The following is a 24,389-nucleotide window of genomic DNA, read 5'->3' on the forward strand; positions in this document are numbered from 1 at the left end:
TTTTCCTCAAAAAATCATTACACCATGTATATAATTACATCAAAATTGAAAACATATATTGTATATGTGTGCCTTACACTCATTTTAATACACCAGTTGTTATAAAATACCCATTGAAATTACAGATCATAGGCTAAAATATTTAGAAAGAATAATTGCCAACAAAAACTCACCTACAATACCGGCAGCTAATGTGGCATTAGGACCCAATACTCCAGCAAAATATTCTAATATACCAGTAACGGAAGTAATGACAACCGCTCCGCCTACATTAATTTTAAATAAACTATTTGTAACAGCCATATATCTGATTTGAGGGTAATTGTATATAGGCTTGAATTTTTCTTCATTTTTTGTTTGGTCTGTTCGAATTTCTTTTGTGCAGTATATTCGAAAGTTGCTTTCAAATAAGATATTTTTTGTGGAAATTGGTTTAATTTCGTGATGTAATCGATTAAACTGTCTCGAAGGTAATAATGAGAACTTTATAAACCGATTCATTGTCATAACAATACGTTTCTAATCGATTAAAAAATACTTAATAATAAATCTTTTTTTGGATAGGAAATAACCAAAAAATTCAATAACTCTCTGACAGCTGACAGTTTACATTAGTGTAGCCATATTTGAAACATAGTTCTTCTACATGAAAATAATCTTTACTTACCTAGATATATTTTTATTCATATACACCAATATGTAGATACTAACCCTACTTGAAATATGCCGCAGAGCAAAAATTGCCAAACCCTCAATTTTTCATATCCTGACTTACCTTCTACAAATTATTTAAAACTTTCTCAATAATATATTTAAGTATGTTTTTAGCTATTTCTGTATCAGTCAAAAAACATCCAGTAATAAGTTTAAAGAAATCAAAAAAATCATCTCAAATTTTAACCCGTTTTTAAGTGAGTAGGTCGGAACATAATAAACTGAGAGTTAGGCCAAATAATCTAACAATAAAGGAAATAAATTTGTGAAGCCTTTTTAATCATGATAATCTTTGCTCTAAATTTGATAATAAACTGTCATACGTGTGCTTTGAAAATCTAGAAACGGCATTGATTCTTTATTTGATTATCTCTTTTTTATACACTACCAATATAAATATGTATCTTAACTGGTTATTAATATGATATTAAACAATAACCATTTGTAAGTAGTCCGCATACGGGAGTTTTCCGAATTTGGAATAATTGCTACAATGTTTTCCGATACCTAAGAGAATATGACACAAGAAAATGATGAACGCAATTATCAATTGATTGGTTTTTATGAGTGACATAGTATTTATTTTTTAATGTATGTCATCCCGAGTAAAATTGATAATACTGTTTTGAAAAACGAAAACGTATTCTATAAAACTCCCGTGTGCGATATACCTTAAAAATAATAACACGTGTTTTGGCGACCTCGTGTGGACTGTCAAAATTTAAAAATAAATCAAGTTCGCCGATTTGTGCGTGCATGTGCTGATTACTACAGGGTTATATTTTCTTGTATTATTCTAATACTTTAACATAAATGCTATAAATGATGTTGAAATCTTTCCATCTAAAAGAAGCGTAAGTAAAATATTTCTCTTGTTTTCAACATTTTAAAATGCCTAATTTTGAGGTTTGACACTAAAGTATTTTATCGAAAATTATCAAATTGTGTTACTTTTATTTTCTCGTGGAATAGTTTTGTCGATTTTTATTTGTTATTTGCTTTCTCCTTTACCTCTTGTCCTGATTTCATTTTAATAATTTTTAGATTTGACGTTGAAGCTGAGTACGGAGCATTCTACACGGGAGGACGAGTGGAGTGGACTAATGAGGGAACTCACATGCTCTGTCAATGTTCCAACAGCATCAAAGTGGTCGATCTCGCCTCGGGCCTTGTCGCCTCGAGCCTATCTTCAGAGGATGAAATAGAAGAAGATACAATTTATACATTCGCTCTTTCCAGAGACAGTCAGCATGTGGTCACAGCCCACAAGAGCGGCCTTATCAAGCTTTGGTCCATGTCCGAAGGAAAAGTCTCCAAGATGTGGAGATATATCCACAAAGGGCCCGTTGCCAGACTCGCTTTTGACGGGACAGGAGACAATGTGGCGACCGGAGGTTCCGATGGCACCGCCCGGCTATGGAATATATCCCATCAGACCTGCACTTGTTGTCTCCGAGGTAGTCAAGGTGTTTTCAGCATCCTAGTCTATCATCCTGATTCATCTAAAAAACTCATATTTGGCTCTGCCGACGATGCTAAAATCAGATCGTGGGAAACCGACAAAGGAAATGTCAAACAGTTATACTCCGGGCACTTCAGTAAAATTACATCGCTAAGTTTTACGTATGACGGAACCCGCATGGTGAGTTCAGGAAGAGATAGAGTACTTATCCTATGGGACATAGACTCGGGAAAAGCGATCCGAACTCTGCCTGTGTATGAAAGTTTAGAAGGCTCCGTTATTCTACCGATCAAATTTCAACTTCCCGACATCAAAATAAAGAAAAGTTCTGGCGGCGTGTATGTGGCGTGTGCCGGAGAAAAGGGAACTATTAAAGTATGGGATGTTACTTCCAGTAAACTTATATACACGCAAGAGAACAGCGTCATCTCACCCGCTTCCGAAGATGGCGGGTTAGCGGTGACTCAACTTCTCTTCAACGATGTCAGGTCCTGCCTCTCCGCTGTAAGCGCCGATCACAATATTATAATATATGATTTGGCTACTTTTGACTGCTGTAAACAAATGGTTGGATTCACTGATGAAATATTGGACATAATTTTTATTGGAAAAGACGATACGCATGCTGCGGTAGCAACTAATAGTGCCGATATCAAGATTTTCGAACTTGCAACTATGAATTGCCATCTGGTCAAAGGGCATTCCGATATTGTTCTTTCTCTAACCAAGAGTACTAGCAATCCTGATATATTTTTGTCATCAGGTAAAGATAATACAATCCGTCTATGGCTTATGAAATCTGAAAGTCGGAATATTCAATGTCTGGGTATCGGTACAAGGCACACTGCGTCAGTCGGTTCTGTCTGTCTACCTAATTTATCGATTTCGTTTTGTCTGTCAGTCAGTCAAGATACTTGCCTGAAGAGATGGCCAATATCCAGCGATTTAGAGGTAACGGAGCCCATAATTTTAACATCTTCTCACACAGAAATTGCACATCCTAAGGATATTAACTGTGTCGCTATTTCTCCGAATGATAGAATCGTCGTAACTGGTTCTCAAGATAAAACCTTGAAGCTGTGGTCGTCCGAAGATTTAAGTTTATTAGGCACCCTCCGTGGACATAAAAGAGGCGTGTGGTGTGCCAGGTTTTCTCCTGTAGATCAAGTACTTTTGACAACATCAGCGGACTGTACCATGAAACTTTGGTCAGTTTCGGAACTCAATTGCCTTAAAACATTCGAAGGACACGATAGTTCAGTATTAAGAGCGGAATTCTTATCTCGTGGATTGCAAATTGTTTCCACCGGAGCTGATGGGCTTCTTAAAATTTGGAATATTAAAACTTCAGAGTGTAATTTATCGCTAGATAAACACGATGGTAGACTGTGGGCTCTAGCGATATCTGAGGATGAGAGTAATATCATAACAGGCGGAGCAGATTCCTTATTAATAAAATGGAAAGATGTCACGGCTGAAAAGAGGCAAAAAGAATCTAAAGAAAGAGAAGAATTGGCTTTGCAAGAACAGGAACTGAGCAACCTTTTGCAAGACAAAAAAATGCTTAAAGCATTGAAGCTCGCATTAAAATTAGACAAGCCTTATCATGTTTTAAAGATTGTTAATGAGATAACCAAGGATGATGATAGATTGGCTCTGAGTAACACAATCAAACAGTTGTCAGACACGCAGCAGGATAAACTGCTTCAGTGCTGTGTGGAGTGGAATACCAATTCCAAGAACTGTCAGGCGGCGCAGGTTGTTATTAATTCCTTGCTGGCAGCCGGAGCTAACCTGACAAAAAGTGGAGCCGCTTCCATCAGATCCCTGCTTCCATATACACAGAGGCACATGCAACGTTTGACAGGAATGTTACAAGACCTTCATTTCCTACAATACACAACAAATTGTATGCAACCTCATGGTACAAAACTCTTTTAATTGAGTAAAGTAATTCAATACCAAATGAGCTTTTTAATTATTCCTTATATATTTAACCTCTCGGGAAGCAAGATATTAATCACATTTTGAAATATTGTTCGGTCGGTGAAACATGTACAATAAGTAACTAGCCGATAAATAATTTAATTATGTTGTATGTTTCTTTTTAACCTGGGTAAATGATTTTTGTTTTGTTTTCAATTCAACAAGTCTTATGTCCATAAATAAAATTTCATATCTATTAAATTAAAGTAGGAAAGTATTAATTTAACTCAAATCACAATTTATTTAGTATAAATAAAAAAAAATACCATAATTAATTCAACTTTAGTGAATAGCGTTTTCAATTTTGATTTTTTTTTGTAAAACCTGGATATTGGATTTTAAAGGTTTTTATTTATTTAAACCCCGGGTTTACATGGTTCAATTTTCAATTTGTTTTTCCAATTTCTATTTATTTATTTTCAATTAACATATGCATTACAATCTAAAAAATTTTAAGCGTATACATTAAAATACATTACAATAAAAAATATGCAAGAACTATTGCTAAAGGTGTAGAAGAATCCCGCTTTGGAAAACTCCTTCAGACACATGGAACAGATCAATATCCAATGAGATATTGTTCAACATAGCGGTAGCTCTTCCTATAGGCATAACCATCGGCAGGTTGGTCCTGTGTATAGGAATGTGAAACAAATTGGTTGGATACATGGGGTCAATAACAAAGAACTAAAATAATAAATAGTTTATTAGAAGCATTTTATTTATTTCAGAATTTCAAATGTATAAAATAACAGTAAATAAATGTAATGTTAATAAACAGATATGTGCATAACATTAGTAAGATGGTACCTACAAATATCTCATTTTTTATTGAACTGGTTTGCAACCTTTATTGACTCAGCTTCTAAATTTATTAGCAAAGAGACCCATTACAAAAAATGCTAGTTCTGCTTCCACTGAAGTTGGTCGAATTGTTGTTAAACTCTTCTGTTCTCATTGGATAATTATAATATAGATTTGTAGATTCAACAATTTTTGTAATTACAGTCAGATTTACAAAATGTTAGTACAACTCATGAATTTTCGGTCAAGCCTGTAGATGGATTTATTCCCGAAGTGAATCGTGACCGGATGTCCAAGATGCCGGGATGACTTCTACATTTTCTAGTCCTCAGTCCTCCGGTTTGTTGGCTTCCTTCACCAGAAGCAGCTGAAGTTCCTGCACGGGGATAAGTGCCCTTCTCCGACTCCGACGAAACTCTGGGTTCACACACTGCTTCATATTCATAACCACTACTCATCTTATCCTCTATTTCTTTTTGGGACAGGTTACGGTAAGTATTCCCGAAAAAACATACACCGCGAACCGAGATTTAGTATAACGCAACAGATTATGCATCTACCCCAAAGACAAAGTAATTTTTTTCTACCCTTAACTGACGTTTAGTCCACTACAAAATACGCGCGCGCCGTATGCGGCAAAAAGTTGAAATATTCGTCAATCTCAGTTGATCTGAGATCTGATTTTTTACAACTAATTTATAAATATTTAGGAGAGATCTCGTAAGATATCAATTAAAATTTATTGAGAGCTTGGGTACAAGCAATTTTTAATAAAAAATTGTATTAAATGGTCAAGATATAAGGGCCAAAACTCAGCGTCACCTATAGGTGCCAGCCGCGTACGGGCCTTGTTCGGCAAATCGCCTCTAGATGCCAACCGCGGAGACCTGAAAAGTTTATTTAGCGTTTCAGACCGGCTTTTTATTACCCGAAATAACTCAATTTCTTTCCGTTGGTGTACAAACCAGATTTTTTTTGCATATGATTTTCCTTATTATCATTCTCCTGCAGATACTAAGCTCATCAGATAGGGACATTTGTTCAGTACAAGCACCAATACTTGTAACCTCATCTTCAATTCCATCTCTCCCACCTCAACTGCTACTTGAACCATTACCAAATTAAGGAATATAATTGGTATTCTACTGTATGTATTATAAAATAACATAAATCTGCGGTGCAAAATTTACAACATTATATTAAAGCCAGGGGCGCCTTTAGGCAATAGGGAGAAAAAAAGAAAACTCGGAAATGATTTGTTAACACCATTGAATTGATATATTATTTTGATTTTTTGTATTGAAAAGCAAAATATATTAAAACGTAATTTTTCCTCTCACGACATAAAGTATACAAAATTATACATCAAAATAAATTCTTAATTGTTTTTATACGCGAACTAGTCTAGTAGGTATAATATGAAAATACAGTGTTACCGGTAAATCTATGGGAAAGGGTTATTGTTAACTTTTGTAGGAATTTACAAATATTTTTTGTTTGTATTTTTGTGCTTAGTTATAAAATTCCTTAAAGCTTATGGTACAGTTTAAAAAATTGTTTTATAATTGAAAGTTTTTTTTTACCTCATTACTTATTTTATACAAATATAGATCGACTGCAATTTACAGTATATGGATTAAGTACATATAATATATATATACTTGACTAAATAGTATATTCCTTTGTATATAGATAAAAGTAATTACATAGTTATCCTTTTTGTGGTTTGCATATAATAATAATATCGAGGCATAGTATTTTTGTAGTTTATTTTTTTTACCGTAATTTCTTTACTCGTAAGTAACAATTAATTTCAAAGTTATGAAATAAGATTTTTAAAACGTAAATAACGAATTGTCGTTTTAAGGGCCTTATTCTATATAAAACCCACCGTTTTTATTTTCAAAGACTTTGAAAATAAAAAGAATTAATCGAATAAATATATCATTCATAAGAAAATACTTCAAGGAAAAAAAATTGTACCATAATGCTATTTTAGTATTTGGTAAAAAATTAGCATGAATATGTAAAAACAAAAGTCAAAACAACGACCATTTATATAACAGTGATTCTCAAAGTCACTAGGTCGCCTAGAAATATTTTATTAATCGGCTAATTTCATGGAATTAACAATTCTCGACATTTTTCCCTCAACAATCGTGTTAGCAATGTATGCTTTTAAAGGGGTGAGTTTTCCTGATATATTGAGGGAGCCGCGTAAAAATCTGATGTATGGTATTAAGGGATCCGTTAACCGAAAAAGATTGAGAGCCTCTACTAAAAGTAGACTACCATATATGATAATATCAATATATCGTAGTCCGATATTTCGATTTTCCACTACCCCGATGAATACGATTTAGGCAAATTAAAAATCCAAATACATGTGACAGCTGTGTTTATCTCTCGCGCCAGCCCAGTTTGTTATCAATTTAACCGTAACGATGCAAGTTGGTGTCATTGAAATTTCAAGGATTGTGCAAATATCTGTTTTTTTTTGCATTTTTTTATGCAAGTGACCTAATCGAGGAAGTAAGCACTAAAATGAACGATTTGTCGTCACTAATTTAAAGTAAAAAAATGTTTTTCATTCATTATTTTTGTAAATAACTAATTGGAATCCATTTTGTATTATCTTGCGGAAGCAGAGATTATTCTAGAAATTTGTTAAGCGTTTTTGTTTTTTTTTAATCCTGTTTCTAACTGAGGTAATAAATTATTTAGTTTATTTAAGTAGGCGAGTAATAGTTATTTAAAAAAATAATTCTTTCAAAATTAACTACTATTTATCGTTGTGTTATTTATAACAATAGTATGACTTTTTATTATGAAAAAGTAAAATCATCAATAGGTACTTTCATTATTATTCTTAATTATGCATACAAAAATTATTTTTAGTGCTACGTATTTTGAGCTATTACAATATAAATTCATGCTAAAAATAGGAACCAAGTTATGGCAGTCCAGGAAATCGAATCCTGAACTTACGTCATAACTAATGAAATCAACCCACCTACAAAATTCAAAACAATCAGTACTTCAAATTCATGTAAAGGAATAAAACATGTTAATTTTTTCCGTGTTTTCAAATTCATTTTTAAGATTCACCATAGCTTTTTGATAAAAAATAATAATAAAACAGTCAACTATTGACATGCCTGAAGTTAAAATGATACATTTTATACGATTTTTACTAGGAATGACGTAGATATTGTGAGACGATACACATTTGTATTACGATTGTTACTTAGAATGCTTGTAACACTACCAAGAAACTAGTAAGCAACATCTATTTTTTGGATATTTTAATCTGTTTAATTGTCCACTGCGCTATTATCATTTTACAACGACGTGAATCATAAAATGAATAATGTTTGCCTACTTTCATTCATGTGTTTTATGACTAGGTATCTTCCTGTATAAGAAAAATATTTGCAGAGTAAATTTGGATTAATTAAGAAGTCCTGCGTGATTTTATTGCAGTGTTTTTTTGTTTGGTCTAAAAAAATTTACTAACCAAGAGATTTATCATTAAATTTCCATAATTTTGAGTTATTTAATCGCTTTTCTCAAACTTCTAGTTCCATGGACGGATATTTCAATAATTTCGTAAAAACAAATGCATTCTGTTTTGAAATATAGTCCACTAGTTTGGAAAACCCTCTGAAAATTTTTTACCTCGTAGATAGGTACTTTTTTCCTTATAAGTCGGTTGAAAATTCTTTTGCTGTTGCCTATGTAAGCAAAGCAAACCAAATATTTTCATTTATTTATTTAAATACGTCTATTAATCCCCGGAATATAACAGGAAAAGTAATAATATAGCAACTGTAAAAAGGTTTTATGTGATAATTGCAATAGCGAATTGGACATCCTTTCCAATCAAAATCGTATAATATGCTTATTTAATTTTCACCTATTTAATTCTTTATTTCATAACCCTTATTGAACGCCTCTTCTTTTTCTTTTATGGGTTTTTACCTTGCAAGAGTTTACCAGCTGGTGACTGCCGAATGGATTAATGTTTTTTTAATCAAAAAGTTATTTAAATATGATAAATATAACAGATCTTTGGAGTACACATTTTGTTGTTTTTTTTAAATAATAGTATTTCATGTTCAAGGGAGGTCAATGGAGTGGAGATAGTAGTAGGTACTGGAAAAATCTGACAGGAAGCTCGGGTAGCCGTCGTGTATTCGCCGTCGGCACCTAAAGAAAATTTGTTCCTTGGCTTCCTCTTCGACATTACGATAACAGTGTCCCGGATATATATTATCTTATTTGACTTATTGTTATTGTTTGTTGCCATCTTGAAAAAGCAAGCTGTAATATGACCGTCTCAAATTGAATAATCTACCTATTACGAGGTGTTAAATTTAAAAAGGAGCATGTTTTTTTCCAATAAGCCCAGAAAATTTCGACGTCTGTTTAAAATAATAATCTGTTTATAATTACTGATTTTATCCTATCTGCACACCTAATATATAAACATAAAGACGTGATTTTTTTGATAATTAGTAAAACAAAGTTGCAGGTAGTATTAATTGATCAAAATGATAATGTCACTGTAAAAGTTAGTGTTTTGCGTATTTTTACGTTTGAACATAAATATCTATTATATTATAAATATATCTTGAAGCCAACAATAGAATTAAATATTTTAATATTGTATTTAATGTCACGTTATATTATTTTATACACTTTTAAAAAATGAACTTCAATATCGGGCGGCTGCCATTGTTATAACTAATTGCTTATAGACGTGCTCATTACCAACCACCTCCGACAGAAAACTCAATAAATATGCATGAAAAATTGAGAAACAACGTCCAAGTGGTCAAATTGTACCTTGTGATTACACTGTCAATACTAGTGCGGTGGAAAACAGTCGTGGATCTGCAAGATTACTCCGCGGTGGTTTGTGCAATTTATTCGCATCATTTGTGTTAATTAGGTAGGTAATGAGCGGTGAATAGCGAATAGCCACTATTGACCGCACCGCAGTTCTGGCAACACCGTCGCTGTCAAAACACTTAAATTCAAATTGATAATTGTCAATATTTTGTTGACATTTCAATGGCGCGATAGTGCGAAAGTTCGGACGGGAAATACAATTTTTATATTAATTGACGGATATCATTATTTAATCTAATCTAATTCAATTTCGCACGAAACGAACAATACCTGGTTTTATTATTTAAAAGAACAGTAATTATTTCCACTTAATCTTACCATGAACAAAAGAGTCGTGAATGTCGATTTTAACGAGTGTAGAAAATTAGTGATATATTGTTTTAATTACTGTTACAAGTCAATAAGTTATATAAAGTGAGTTCCGTCAATAATCCTCAGTTTACTTTTACAGCACTACAAGACAGATAAAAAGTGGTAGGTAAAAAGTGAAAAGTTTTGTGACAATTACGACATTGTTTACATATTTGTATTTAAATTAATTTGTTTCATATTTATTTTTGCTAAACCGAGAACATTTGGCATTGTATTTTGAATCGTTAATTATCAAGATGAAAACCGTAGGAAGCGAACCGTCCACCGTAAGGCTTTGGTAAACAACGAACTGATAAAGGAAGATGCCTCCAAAGGTGGGAGCCATATAAAACGAAATCTTCATCTGGTGATAGTGTAATTTCTCGTGCAGTGTTGTGTGGGTGAGTGGTTCAGTATGAAGATGCAGAGCCGGTGGTTCTCTGTTCTAGTCCTTCAGCTGGCCCTTTACGTGGCCGCGACCGCCCAGAATAACACGGAAACGACCCCCCGGTAAGTCATCTCCTATTTCCACGCAATATTTTCTAGTTATAACTATATTGTACACTTTGTGAGAGTAGTTTTACATTAGCAGATTCACCTACATATTTAAGGCTCAGTATTCGTTAAGTCGCAACATAATTTTCTCTAAATCCAGATAACATTTTACGTAATTAATTTTTTTCTTAATACACCGTTTTTGCATTGAAAAATAAGTTTTTCTTCGAAATAATTATTAGTTTAAAAAAAACAGTCATTGAAAGGGAACGACTTTAAAAAATATAGTTCTAAATATGTATATTCTAAAAAACAAGCAAAAAATCCAATAAACATTATTTTAAGAAATCAGCGTGAAAAAAAGTGCGAAATCTCCGGTGGTCGACCGGTGATTATATTCTGTGTTTGAGAATTCCACCTAAACATTATATATTGTACAACTCGTGTACGATTGCCATTTTTATAAGACCCCAGTCAAGACTTTTTATTATAATATTTTATTATATTTTTAGTTGTTCAGAGCCCATTTTTTTTAATACTCTGAACCCTAAAAAAAGTAGGGGAGATTTTTCTATGTATTTTTTTGTTTTAAGATATTTTCAGGTCCCCTAAAATTCTCGTCTACGAGACGGAGAATTTGGGTTTCTTTTGAAAATTATAAGTCGATCTTTTTTAACTTCTTTCTTTTTGGAGAAATTTTCATACATCGCTCACTCTTTTCAACGACTTCATAAAAAACTAGATTTTTCAGGAGATCGTTTTTAAAGTTTAAAGGTTTGATGAAATGTATTAAAAATAAATATCAAGCCTTTTATTGAACTTGTTACTGTGCAACAGATCTTTTTAGGTAAAACCTGAAGGTTTTTTCTCCATTTGAAATTTTTTTAGGATATTATTAAAATTATTTTATCGCTATATTATACCCACTCTTACTAGAAAATTAAAATTAATTGCTACTATTACACTACACCCGATCTTCCGGACAGTGATCAATACAATATAGGTACCTACCTACTACAGGACACAACAGAAATGAAACTATGATTTTCAAACTTTGAGACTTTATTGGAAAAAAGAAATTTATTAGCAATGAAAGAAAAGTCAATTAAAAAGCAAGTTCAAATAGGTTTTTCATTTTTGATTTAAAAAAAAAACGGAAATTTTCTTTTGGACTTCTCAATGTTTTAAAATGAATTGTAACATCATTTTAAATTTTTGAAATAAGAGTTCGTTATTCTGAGATTACGGCTTATGCAATACCCCTTATCATGACCCTACTCAGGCTTCAACTTTTTAAGTTTCATAGCCTATGCCTACTCGTGAGTGGATTTACTCTTTCTGTTTAAAGTTACTATAATTTCTTGTAATTCATGAGTGAAAATTCTAGGCAAAAACACTCGTTGAACAACTAATCGGAACATACTGCCATGACATTTACGTGTGCATTCATTAAATTGACGATTTGACTCTCTTTCCCACTCTTGCCGTTCTTATCAATTATTTAACCTACTTATAAAACTAAAATACATACACATATTTAAATGTTTTTTTTGTTGTGTATGTTTTGGTATTATTTATTTATCATTTTTTCAACTTGCACTCCACCGACGTAAACGAAGATAATTTAAAATCAACAGTTTAACAACGTACTTACCTGTCCGACTTGTTTTAATGATAATAAGAACTTTGTAAGTACAGTGAAACCTCGATATAGCGGACTAATTTGATGGAGGGGTGTCTGTTAAAGCCACTATATAAAAATTGGTTTAATCACACTACCTTCGGGTTATTTTCAGGCATATTTTTTATAAACAAGCAAAAAATCACAACTTCTGTTGTGATTTTTTGATTGTCACAAAATATTGTCAGGTATGAAACCTGACGAAAATTTGTCTGTGTATCCGGTACGTATTAAATATTTTTGGAACAGATATCTTTTCTCGTGCGCGTATGTCGTACGGGTAAGCGCGGAATGGTGAAGAAAAACCGCGTGTATCACGTACGTTCGTATGTGTAGGGCGGTTAAAATATATATATTTTTAATATTTTGAAAATATGTATGAACACTGTATTTACAAGTAAATAAACAATGCAAAACACAAACATAATTATATTTATATTATTTTTTGACATCTCATCAAAGATAAAGAAGAACATGGAAGTCTGGGCATTTACGGGGCTTACGACCGTCATAGGCTGGTTTGAGTGATCACTTTACACACGTGTAACATTCACCAATTCCACCCATTATTGACAACCACACTACTCAAATTCTTGGAAATAATTATATTTATTGTCTTCGGATAAATAATTATATTTATATTAAATAATATTTTTAAATTATATTTATATTTATTGTCTTCGGATACTCGTCGAGAAGTGAAAAGTTTACAGAAATTATTTTCTGTAACGGAAATATTGATTTATGAATAAATATCTCTTCCAGTTCTAATTAGCATTTCGCATGGTAAAAAAACACCAAAATGATGTTTTCAGAATTCCATAAATTTTAAACATAATGATCATAAAATCGGATAAAAAAAATCAACTTTTCATTGCATAAACCTATTTATTTCAATGCAAGACTAATAAATAAATACTTATTAACGTGTACAACTAATTGGAAAATACTACATAGCATTTACGTGTGCATTCGTCAAATTGACTTTTGAAACTTTTGCCGTTCTTATCAATTATTTAACCTACTTATATAGTAAAAATATATTTAAATGGTTTTTATATTATTTATTGATTCGGCATTAACTTTGTGGAATGACATGATTATTTTATTAAAATTAAACACTTGAATATACCACTTTATCGAGTTTTATTTTTATTTACGACTAGTTTCGAAAACGACAGATGTTTTCATCTTCTGGTACAAATTAAGTTTTAATTTGTACCAGAAGATGAACACATCTGTCGTTTTCGAAACCAGTCGTAAATAAAAATAAAACTCGATAAAGAGGTATATTCAAGTGCTTAATTTTAATAAAATAAATGGTTTTTTGTTGTATATATTCTGGTATTATTTATTTATCATTTTTCCCACTTGCACCCCGCCGACATAAACGAATATACTTAAAAATCTACAGTTTACAAATAAGTTTAGAATTCATTTGAAACCAAACTTAGACATGGAGTTGAAACATTTTGAAAGTGGTCAGGTAAGGAGTCGAAATAATCTGCGGGTATGTATGTTATGAGATGTATGAATACGGAAGAGGCGAGGAATGCTTGCAAAGACAGAGTGATATGGCGTTCTATTCTCTCTGTCTAGCAACTCAATGACAAGTTGGTTAGTTAGATATATTTTGATATTTTGCTTTACGTTTTAAAAATTGCTTTGTATTATCCGTTCTTAGTTGTTTAATATTCAAAGGCAAAATAAAGGAATGGGTAAACGATCAAACGATTTTTGTCCGCCTCCGTAGTGTAATGGTCAGCACGCTCGGCTACCGTTCTGGAGGTCCCGGGTTCGATTCCCAAGGGGGGTAAAATAAATATAAGTAATTTTTTCACTGTAATATTTATTCAATATTACCATGGACTGGTACCTGAAGCGGAGGGCTGATCACCTTTCCTTCATGTGTAAAACGATCATGATGACACTGCGTTTATAAGACACAGTGCCCTATGCACCGTTGGGGTGCGGATAAGGGTTTTAATAATATAAAAACGATCAAGATTTAATTCTATGAAAATTGTAAAATAGTTTTTCTTTTGTTTATTTGTGTGTATATTAGGTTGAAATATATGAAAATAATAAAAACAACGTATGTAAAAAGAACTCCACCGACAAGACACACAAGGTGGCTTGGTGGGTCTCTGCAAAAAAAAAGTTAATAATGTTTATGAATTTTTAAATGTTTGTATATAGAACATGTATTTATTTGTCCGCCTCCGTGGTCAGTACGGTCAACTAACGTTCTTGAGGTCCCGGGTTCGATTCCCAGGGGGGGGGTCAAATAATTATGAGTGATTTTTTCACTCTAATATTTATTCAATATTACCCTGGACTGGTACCTGAAGTGGAGGGCTGATCACCTTTCCTTCATGTGTTAACGATCAAGATAACATTGCGTTTATATGATGCAGTGCCCTATGCACCATTGGGTAATACCAATGAATTTATATGTATATACATAGTTAACAAATAATTGTTTTAATTAAAAAAATAATAATAATAAAAAATAAAAAAAAGGAATGCTGTTTAAAATTTTCGCACTAAGTACAAGACAATATACATAATCAGGGCAGAAAAATGCGTGATACCCGAGGTAACCTCGGCCTGCGAGTGGTCGTGGAATAAAAACCCGCATTAACTGTCATCTTATTCATATTGATAACTCTCAACACGATTCCAATTCCTGTAGTGCCGCCGTGACAGAATTCATTTTTACTATTAATTGTTGCCAACAAATGTGCATTGAAAGTGCGTATAATTACTCCGCGGGACACCGCTTGAATTCAATTTACAATTTGAGTTCATCTCACAGCAAATATTATAGCTCGTTTGAACTTTGCCAATGTGTAAAGGCAACTAGCCGTAACTCAAGTTGCGGCTGTTTGGCTTAACACGGCTCAAAGCATTCTTATAACGGGCCTCTTTCATATGCAATCACAGATTTTGCTCTATCTCTTTCCTTTACTGAGATATCCATTATCCAAATAGCCACGAAATTGTATTAATTTGATATATCGCTCACTCCTTTCAAGAACGTCATAAATCAAAAATCGTCAATTTTTAGTTGTGCATATTTTCGGAATGCCCAGAAAATGTACTATATCCCAGCAAAAGCGGCATATTTTCAACTTAATATTTGCCCGCTACAGGGCAGAAAGTGTTGTTTTTGCATTTTGAAGAAAAGGTATTGTTTAAATATTTTTTTAAATATACTTAATATTTTTCAAATGGAGAAAAAACATTCAGGTTTTACCTAAAAAGATCTGTTGCACAGTAAAAAGTTCAATAAGTGGCTTGATATTTATTTTTAATACATTGTATTATATTTTTAAACCTTAAAAACGTTCTCTTGAAAAATCACGTTTTTTGATTTATGACGTTCTTGAAAGGAGTGAGCGATATGTGTTGGGAAAAAGTATCATTTTCAAACTCGTTTATCTCAAAACTACTGTTTTTCACTTGCGGCCTTTGCACATTAGTATACCTCATCCCTATCGATTTTTCGATTCAATGCGAATAGTTTATTGAAAATAATCGTCTGAACTTCAAAATGCGGACCTGAGTTGGGAGGAAGAAGACAGAAAAGCCTAGAAGCAGTTTGTGGAATTCATGTGCTCTGTGGAGCGGATATTTATAAATTGACAATTGTAAGGGTTCATACGGAATGTGTTTTTAAAACCTGTTTATTTTAAATCGTAATTATATTTATTATCTGCCTCCATAATATAGTGGTAAACACATTTAACTACCACGCTGGTCCCGGGTTCGATTTCTAGGGGGATCAAAATAAATATGGGTGATTTTCACTCTCATATTTATAAAATATAACCTTGGACTTAAAAAATATATAAATATTTTTTTATTATTTTTTGACATCTCAACAAATATGAAGAAGAATATGGAAGTATGGCCATTTTCGAGGCTTACGACCGTCATAGGCTGGTTTAAGTTATCACTTTACTCACGTAATCATGGGTAGAATTGGTGAATGTTACACAAGTGATTACTTAAACCAGCCTAATATAACGGTCGTAGGCCCCGTAAATGCCCAGACTTCCATATTCTTCTTCATCTTTGTTGAGATGTCAAAAAATAATATGAAAAGTAACTCCTACAATTGGAGGTAATCCAGATTTGTGAACAAGTATTTGGACACACTCAAAATATTGTATATAAAATTATTAATAAAAATAGTCCATTGTTTTTCATCATTTTACCTACTAAATTACTTTTTTATATTATTTTTATTTTATTTTATATGTGATATTTTATTTTTTATTCACACTTAAATAATAAATACACTGTCATGTGAGGATACATTTTAAATTTTTTCACGATATCACAAACCAGTGGTCTCGGGTTATGCGCACTCTACTCTGGAGGGCACTGCTATAAACCGCTGATGATTGCCTGGTACGAACATCTTCAAACAATCGAATAACATTTCCTTGGAATTCATAGTAAATATTTTATTAACTATTGAAATATGTCACCAACCATTAAGTAAATATTGCTTTATAGGTACTCAAATCGTAGATATCGCTCACTCCTTTCAACAACGTCATATATCAAAAATGGACAATTTTCAGTTATGTTTTCGGAATGCCCAATGTACTATATCCCAGCAAAAGCGCCATAACTTAATATTTACCCGCTGTAGGGCAGAAAGTTTTGTTTTTGTATTTTGAATTAAAGGTATTGTTCCATTATTTTTTCAAATATCCTAAATATTTTTCAAATGGAGCAAAAACATTGAGGTTTTTCCTAAAAATATCTGTAGCATAGTAAAAAGTTTAATAAGTAGCTTGCTATTCATTTTTAATACATTTTGATATATTTTTGAACTTTAAAAACGATCTCCTGAAAAATCAAGTTTTTTTGAAATATGACGTTGTTAAAAGAGTGAACGATATGCCGGAATTATTTATTTTGAACCATTATCTGAATAAATAAAATGAAAAATTCAAAAATAATAAAAAAAAAATCATACGTAATAAGTATGATTTATTAAATCCCATTTATTACCTCGGCATTAACTTTGTGGTATGACATGCTGAAATTGTAAAAGAAAAACACTTGTTTTTTACTACTTGTGTTATATTTATTTTATTTTAACGGCTAGTTTCGGAACTATGCTTCCAGCTTCAGGTCTAAATATAATAATAATAAAATAATAAATCCCTTACCGCACCCCAATAGTGCATAGGGCAATGCTTCATATAAACGCAGTGTTATCTCGATCGATTACACATGAAGGAAAGGTGATCAGCCCTCCACTTCAGGTACCAGTCCAGTGTAATATTGAATAAATATTAGAGTGAAAAAATCACTTATATTTATTAAACCCCCCTGGGAATCGAACCCGGGACCTCCAGAACGGTAGGCGAGCATGCTGACCATTACACTACGGAGGCGGACAAAATATAAACTAAAGCATAAATAATTATCTGTTCTGTAAGTAAGGAGAGTGAGTAAGTTAGGGGGTGAGTCAGATGGTGGAGTTTGAGAATAAAGGAAAAATGGAAAGCAAAGTGAAGAATTATGAAATATTATATTATCAATGAAATTATTATAAAATTTTTTTTTTTGATTTCTACATTTTCAAAGTTATTCATTATTTTGCCTTTCTCTGGTACTGGGTGTAAAAATTTGAGTCGAATAATATACATATACAAATCACTCATTACAAGCTAGAGAGACAACTCATTTTAAGCATGCTAATGAGCAAGCTCAAATGGTAGCATGTGTATCTGTACCTTAAGAGTATGGCGTTTATGTACAAATTCACGTCTTTGATTACATTGACATCCATTTGCGATATGTGTCATGAGGTTTTTATTGAAATTACAACTTCGTAATAATTTATCTTACGTTGGCACTGTTACATTACTGTAATAATTAGTATCGGCAAATTAAAATAACTAGGAAAATTATAATATGTTATATGTATCGTATTGAATTCCACACACGTTTCGAACGTGCAACTTGTAATATTATATTATAATTACTTATATGATTGATTAGTTACAATAACGACTACAAATTTCACATACGCGTTGAATCTACAGTTTTTATTTTCTTATTATTTATTATTTCTTATTAGCTGTACAATAACGACGACAAATTACACATATGCGTTGAATTTACAGTTTTTATTTTTATTTTATTTATTATTATTAGCTGTACAATAACGACTACAAATTACACATACGCATTGAATTTACAGCTTTAAAAAATGTTTTCTTGCTTTACCCAGCCACGCGTAGCCGTGGCTCAGTCTGGTTAAATGGAAAAGAGTTAAATTCCACAATGCTTGTGGGTATACAATATTTTAGTAGCAAACCCAAAACACCGAATAGTCAAATGATAGAATCATGGATATAATGGTGAATGTTACACGTTTGTAAAGTAATCACTTAACCTGCCTATAACAGTTCACAAACCATGTAAATACCCAGTCCTCCATATTCTTCTTCATCTATGTTGAGATGTCAAAATGCAAAAATAACTCCTGTAAAGAAACCCAGTATTTGGAAACACTCGAATTGTTGTGCATATTATTTTTTTAAACTTATTGGTATTATTTTTAATATCTCAGATAATAAAAAAGAGTCCTTCTTCACCTTGTCTAGATGAAGTACGTCGTTAAATGTTACATTATTGACCGGGAGATAGGAAAAATAAAGACTTTTTAAATAATAAAAAAATATGGTGAAGTTTTAAATATATAATGTATGTACTTAATTATAATTTTTAGGACATTTTGAGTGTGTCCAAATACTTGTTCACAAAATCTGGATTATCTCCAATTACAGGAGTCACTTTCATATTATTTTTAACATCTCATCAAAGATGAAGAAGAATATGGAAGTCTGGGCATTTACGGGGCTGACGATCGTCATATGCTGGTTTAAGTGATCACTTTACACACGTGTAACATTCACCATTAACATTTCAAAATGTTGTAAATAAATTAACTGGTCAAATTATAAGCTTACATAATAAAAATGAAAATGGTATTTTCTGGCGTTTCTCATGTGTGTGATTATAATCCAGGATTCGGACCTCACATACTAATATAAGAGTTTCTGCTTAGTAAAAAGCTTCTTTACATCTCACCAATAGATGTCTCTAGTGAAGTTCTAGTGATTCAAGAACAAGGTTTCTAAATTGGTTCATATATATAGAACTTTTAAGAATTTGAGTAGTGTGGTTGTCAATAATGGGTAGAATTGGTGAATGTTACACGTGTGTAAGCTGATCACTTAAACCAGCCTATGACGGTCGTCAGCCCCGTAAATGCCCAGACTTCCATATTCTTCTTCATCTTTGATGAGATGTTAAAAAATAATAATTTTTAGGAATTGAAAATACAGATCAATATGTCGTTTTTACAAATTTTTTATAACAAATTTACGAGCTGGAATAAAATGTAACGTCAGTAACCATACAATGATCCGTTTGTGCTTTTTAACTATTCCTTTATGCCAACAATAAAAAAGACAATTACGATGTTATTCCGATGAAAATGTCCACCAGATAGATGGATTGACAGCCTGTGAACCGACATTGCAGGAGGCTATAATCCCACTTTAAAAAAGTCCACAAGGCCTTCATTAAGAAGAAGAAGACGATGTTATTTTTTTAGTGGACAGTGCGTTTCTGTTTTCTAAGGGTTTTTTTTTTAAATAATAATTATTAGTGGTCTAACCGAATTCTCCTTGCCTATTATGTACAAGGATTTATAGCATATGTATGTAGTTTATAAATTAAAAAAAATATATAGTGAATGTGTATAGTTAATAATGAATTAATTAGGTTGATCCCTAAAAACAATTCAACGTATCGCTCATTCCTTTCAACAACGTCAAATTTCAAAAATCGACAGTTTTTGATATATGACGTTGTTGCAACATGCACAACTGAAAATTTTCAAAATTTTTCAGTTGTGCATGTTTTCGGAATGCCCAGTAAATGTACTATATCCCAGCAAAAGCGGCATATTATTAACTTAATATTTACCCGCTACAGGGCAAAAAGTATTATTTTAATATTTTGAAGAAAAGGTATTGTTTAATTATTTTTTAAATGTACCTAATATTTTTTAAATGGAGAAAAAACATTCAGGTTTTACCTAAAAAGATCTGTTGCACAGTAAAAAGTTCAATAAGTGGCTTGATATTTATTTTTAATGTATTTTATTATATTTTTAAACTTTAAAAACGATCTACTAAAAAATTAAGTTTTTTTTTTATATGTGACGTTTTTGAAAGGAGTGAGCGATATACAATACAATACAATAGATACAATGGATTCAATATCTTATATCAATCAAGATTTGTCACATAGTTCATTTATTCGTCTTTTCATATTTTTTAGTTTTCTAAGGGTTATAATTTGAAGCACCGATGATAGTTGAAGGCCTCTGCTCTTTTAAAAAGACCATGTCACGTAATTAACCCACATAAGCAGGTGTCGCTCTTACACATAAGGAAAAGTATCGGCATTGGCCGCCGCTGGAAGGTTGTGGCAGAAATGTGATCTTCATTGCAATTTGCTGGACATTGGAAAATCAATATTTTATCGTGATATGCTCGTCGTCGTATCTGGACAATGTAAAGGTAATTTTTAACAAGAGGGGTGGATGATTTGATTTTCTATCCAATTTTGATAATTATAATTACAAAAAATTATGAAATGGTACATAGTATTTTTTGACATGTCATCAAAGATGAAGAAGAATATGGAAGTCTGGGCATTTACGGGGCTGACGACCGTCATAGGCTGGTTTAAGTGATCACTTTACACACGTGTAACATTCACCAATTTCTACCCATTATTGATAACCACACTACTAAAATTCTTGGAAGTTCTATATACTTATGTGAACCAAATTTGAAACATTATTCTTGAATCACTAGAACTTCACTGGAGACATCTATTGGTGAGATGGAAAGAATCTTTTTTATTGAGCAGAAACTCTTTATTAGTATGTGAGGTCCTGGATTATAATCACACACATGAGAAACGCCAGAAAATATCATATTCATTTTTATTATTTAAGCTTATAATTGAAGATAATCCAGATTTTGTGAACAAGTATTTGGACACACTCAAAATGTTGAAAATAGTACATACACCACTTGTGTTCAATAATGCTTTTTATGATTATTTTTTGTATACATTAACATATTTTCTTAACCCTATACATATCAATTAGGTAGGAACTGTTTTTTACATTACTTAAAACATTAAATCTTCTGTTTTTATACTCATTATGATCCCTTTAGTTGACAAATTTGTCCTATTGATGCAACGATCCTGTACCGACCTCATGGTTCACTTTTTTACACGTGTGTAACGTTCACCATTTTGCCCATTATCGAACATCCATTTTGCATTAATATTTGGAAGTTGTATCACATACTTATACGAATTGTAGTATGACATTTCTTTTTGTATTTTAGTAGTAATTTTGATAGATGTGGAGAGAATTACATCAGTAAAGAATTTTATTATAATTATATCGCTCACTCCTTTCAAGAACGTCATAAACCAAAAAAATTCGATTTTTCAGGAGAACGTTTTTAAAGTTTAAAAATATAACACAATGTATTAAAAATAAATATCAAGCCACTTATTGAACTTTTGACTGTACAACACATCTTTTTACGTAAAACCTGAGGGTTTTTTCACCATTTGAAAAATATTTAGCATATTTAAAAAAAATATTAAACAAAACCTTTTCTTCAAAATGCAAAAACAATATTTTCTCCCCTGTAGCGGGTAAATATTGAGTTAAAAATATGCCTCTTTTGCTGGGATATAGTACATTTTCTGGGCATACCGAAAACATGCACAACTGAAAATTTTTGATTTATGACGTTCTTGAAAGGAGTGAGCGATATGGCTTCCTAGAGTATAATTTTTGGTATTTTATCCGTAGGGTAAAAATCCAGTGTCTGATAATACATTTTATTAATTGAACGGGCAGAATATTTTTGTTTGACTGTATTCATCGGAAATAATTGTAGTTTATCAATCCATGGCCTTGTTTTGCGCTTCATTTAAGGCGAAGATTATTTTATGGAGCCGAACTCTCGACTAACTTCATGATCATTCGTGTGATCGTTATCGATTGGAATTATTTCTAAAGGGAAGTCATTATTCATGGTGAAAAGGTCAATTACAGTAATCATTTTTAGTATTATAAAATAATAAAACAGCAAGTAGTACGAAATTCACTTGGATTATTTCCGGCGCGGCGTAGAGATTCGTTAATCCTTATTCATTACTTATTATATAAAATAGTTAAATATGAATTTTTCGTAATTTTTTTACTGCCATTAGGGAGAAAAAAAATGCCTAGAACGAAACAGTTAAATGCATATGTTATTTTCAGTACATACATCTTACAAAAATAAGAAATATCTCGTCAATGCGTTAAACATGTAATTGAATAATGCGATAATACAAATTCCATTTTATTTTCCAACAATTACGGTCGTTTGGCATCAAACTATTAACTTGTATTTGAATAACGCCATGCTACAATTTTATTTTCTTAACACGTACGGTCGTTAATTATCGAAGTATTTACTTGTATTTCAATAAAAATTACGTTATTTTATCTTCAAACTATTAACTTTTATTTCAATAACGCGATATCACAGTGTTATTTTCTTAACAAGTATGAGAGTTAATTATCAGTTCGATAAAAGAACGTAGGTACTTGTTTTTCAAATACAAGTAAATAGTTATTTACTTGTATTTAAAAAAAGTAGGTTCAAAACGTACGTGTAAAAGTACGTTCTTTTATCTCCATACTATTAACTTGTATTTATATAACGCGATAATACAGTTTTATTTTCTTACAAGTACGATCGTTAAGCATCAAACTATGAACTTACGTTTATCGGACTCGGATTTTTCCTAGCGTTAGCGTTAACGACCGCGACAAAAGCGATGTTTGATTGTAGCTAACAAGCGAAGAGCGCGAATCGCTCCATTGCACTTCATGAGCCCGTAATCTGTACAGCCACACGGCTTCACGCTCTATAGCGGCCTTGATCTTCTGTCATCACTCCGACCTTGCTTGGGACCAGGTGTACGTTTTCTGATAACACCGTGCGATCATTTTTCCCTTGAGAAATTTTGCATATTTTTTGTTAAAGATTTTTTTATATCTGAAGAAAACTAACATACTAACTAACCGCTAACTATCACGCTGCTTCATAAGCAGAAAGTATAAAACGCCACACCAATCTGTATTTGCAAACAATTTTCACCTTTTCCACATCTTCTCATACATACCTGCCGATTATTCCGACTCCTGACCTGACCACGCCAAATCATTTGAAATACTCGATCATGCCAAGTTTGCCTCTGTCTTCCTCTGCTTCTATTACCTACTACATTCGCCTCAATTGGTTCACTCATTCGATTGATATGCCCAAACTATCCCAACACACCTTTCTTAACTTTATCGATAATGCTTATCTCAGCCTTTGATTATTTTTTTAATCACCATTTGAACAACTAGCATACATCGTTTTGGCGCACATTCATCTGAGAGATAGCATTTCTACTGCATTCAGTCCACTTTCACCCTTTTCTTTTGCCAACTCATGCTTCACTTCCATACATTAGCGTTGGTACCAGGATTCCGTTGTGCACTGCCAGTTTGGCTTTCGCCAAACGGAAGGTAATTGCATCTTAACACACATCTTGGAGCTGTCATTCTGCCATCAATTTGCATTTTTTATAGGCATTAAATTTGTTGGATTTAAAAAAAATTAAAATACCTTTTTATCTAAAAGCAATCGAAAAGTCAAATATATAGTAACTAAGTTTTGTACCGACATTCCTTAGTAGAACTGCATTTTATATATAAAACTACAACTGTTAAAAATTTACAGCTTTAAATTTATTTGACCAGCGACCGGGTTTCGTCGTTACCGACATCTGATCTCCAGA

The 24,389-nt window shown here is 32.2% G+C and overlaps 2 protein-coding genes across 2 annotated transcripts in view; both read left to right on the plus strand.

Moving 5' to 3' along the window:
* Nucleotides 1–1,422: 1,422 nt before the first annotated feature.
* LOC148305597 (transducin beta-like protein 3) lies at nt 1,423–4,142 on the plus strand. The gene is made up of 2 exons (XM_088266503.1): nt 1,423–1,568; nt 1,759–4,142. The coding sequence occupies exons 1-2, from the start codon at nt 1,537–1,539 to the stop codon at nt 4,115–4,117; spliced, it is 2,391 nt and encodes a 796-aa protein (XP_088122629.1). The 5' UTR covers nt 1,423–1,536; the 3' UTR covers nt 4,118–4,142.
* A 6,384-nt stretch (nt 4,143–10,526) lies between these two features.
* The window catches only part of LOC148305598 (pH-sensitive chloride channel 2-like), a 53,908-nt gene continuing 40,045 nt past the window's right edge, over nt 10,527–24,389 (plus strand). Inside the window, exon 1 of the mRNA XM_088266506.1 lies at nt 10,527–10,741. Coding sequence (XP_088122632.1) covers nt 10,647–10,741 — 95 coding nt within the window. The 5' untranslated portion in view covers nt 10,527–10,646. The remainder of the gene's footprint in view (nt 10,742–24,389) is intronic.

This window comes from Brachycentrus maculatus, unplaced genomic scaffold, assembly GCF_059751285.1.
Source record: "Brachycentrus maculatus isolate JH-2025_06_01 unplaced genomic scaffold, ASM5975128v1 h1tg000269l, whole genome shotgun sequence".
NCBI classification, from domain to species: domain Eukaryota; kingdom Metazoa; phylum Arthropoda; class Insecta; order Trichoptera; family Brachycentridae; genus Brachycentrus; species Brachycentrus maculatus.

What these genes read in the sequence shown, in the direction of transcription:
- LOC148305597 (XM_088266503.1), top strand. Translation starts at nt 1,537, where the DNA reads ATGATGTTGAAATCTTTCCATCTAAAAGAAGC. An exon ending in TCTTTCCATCTAAAAGAAGC is followed by an intron (nt 1,569 to 1,758) that starts GTAAGTAAAATA and finishes AATAATTTTTAG; the next exon opens with ATTTGACGTTGAAGCTGAGT.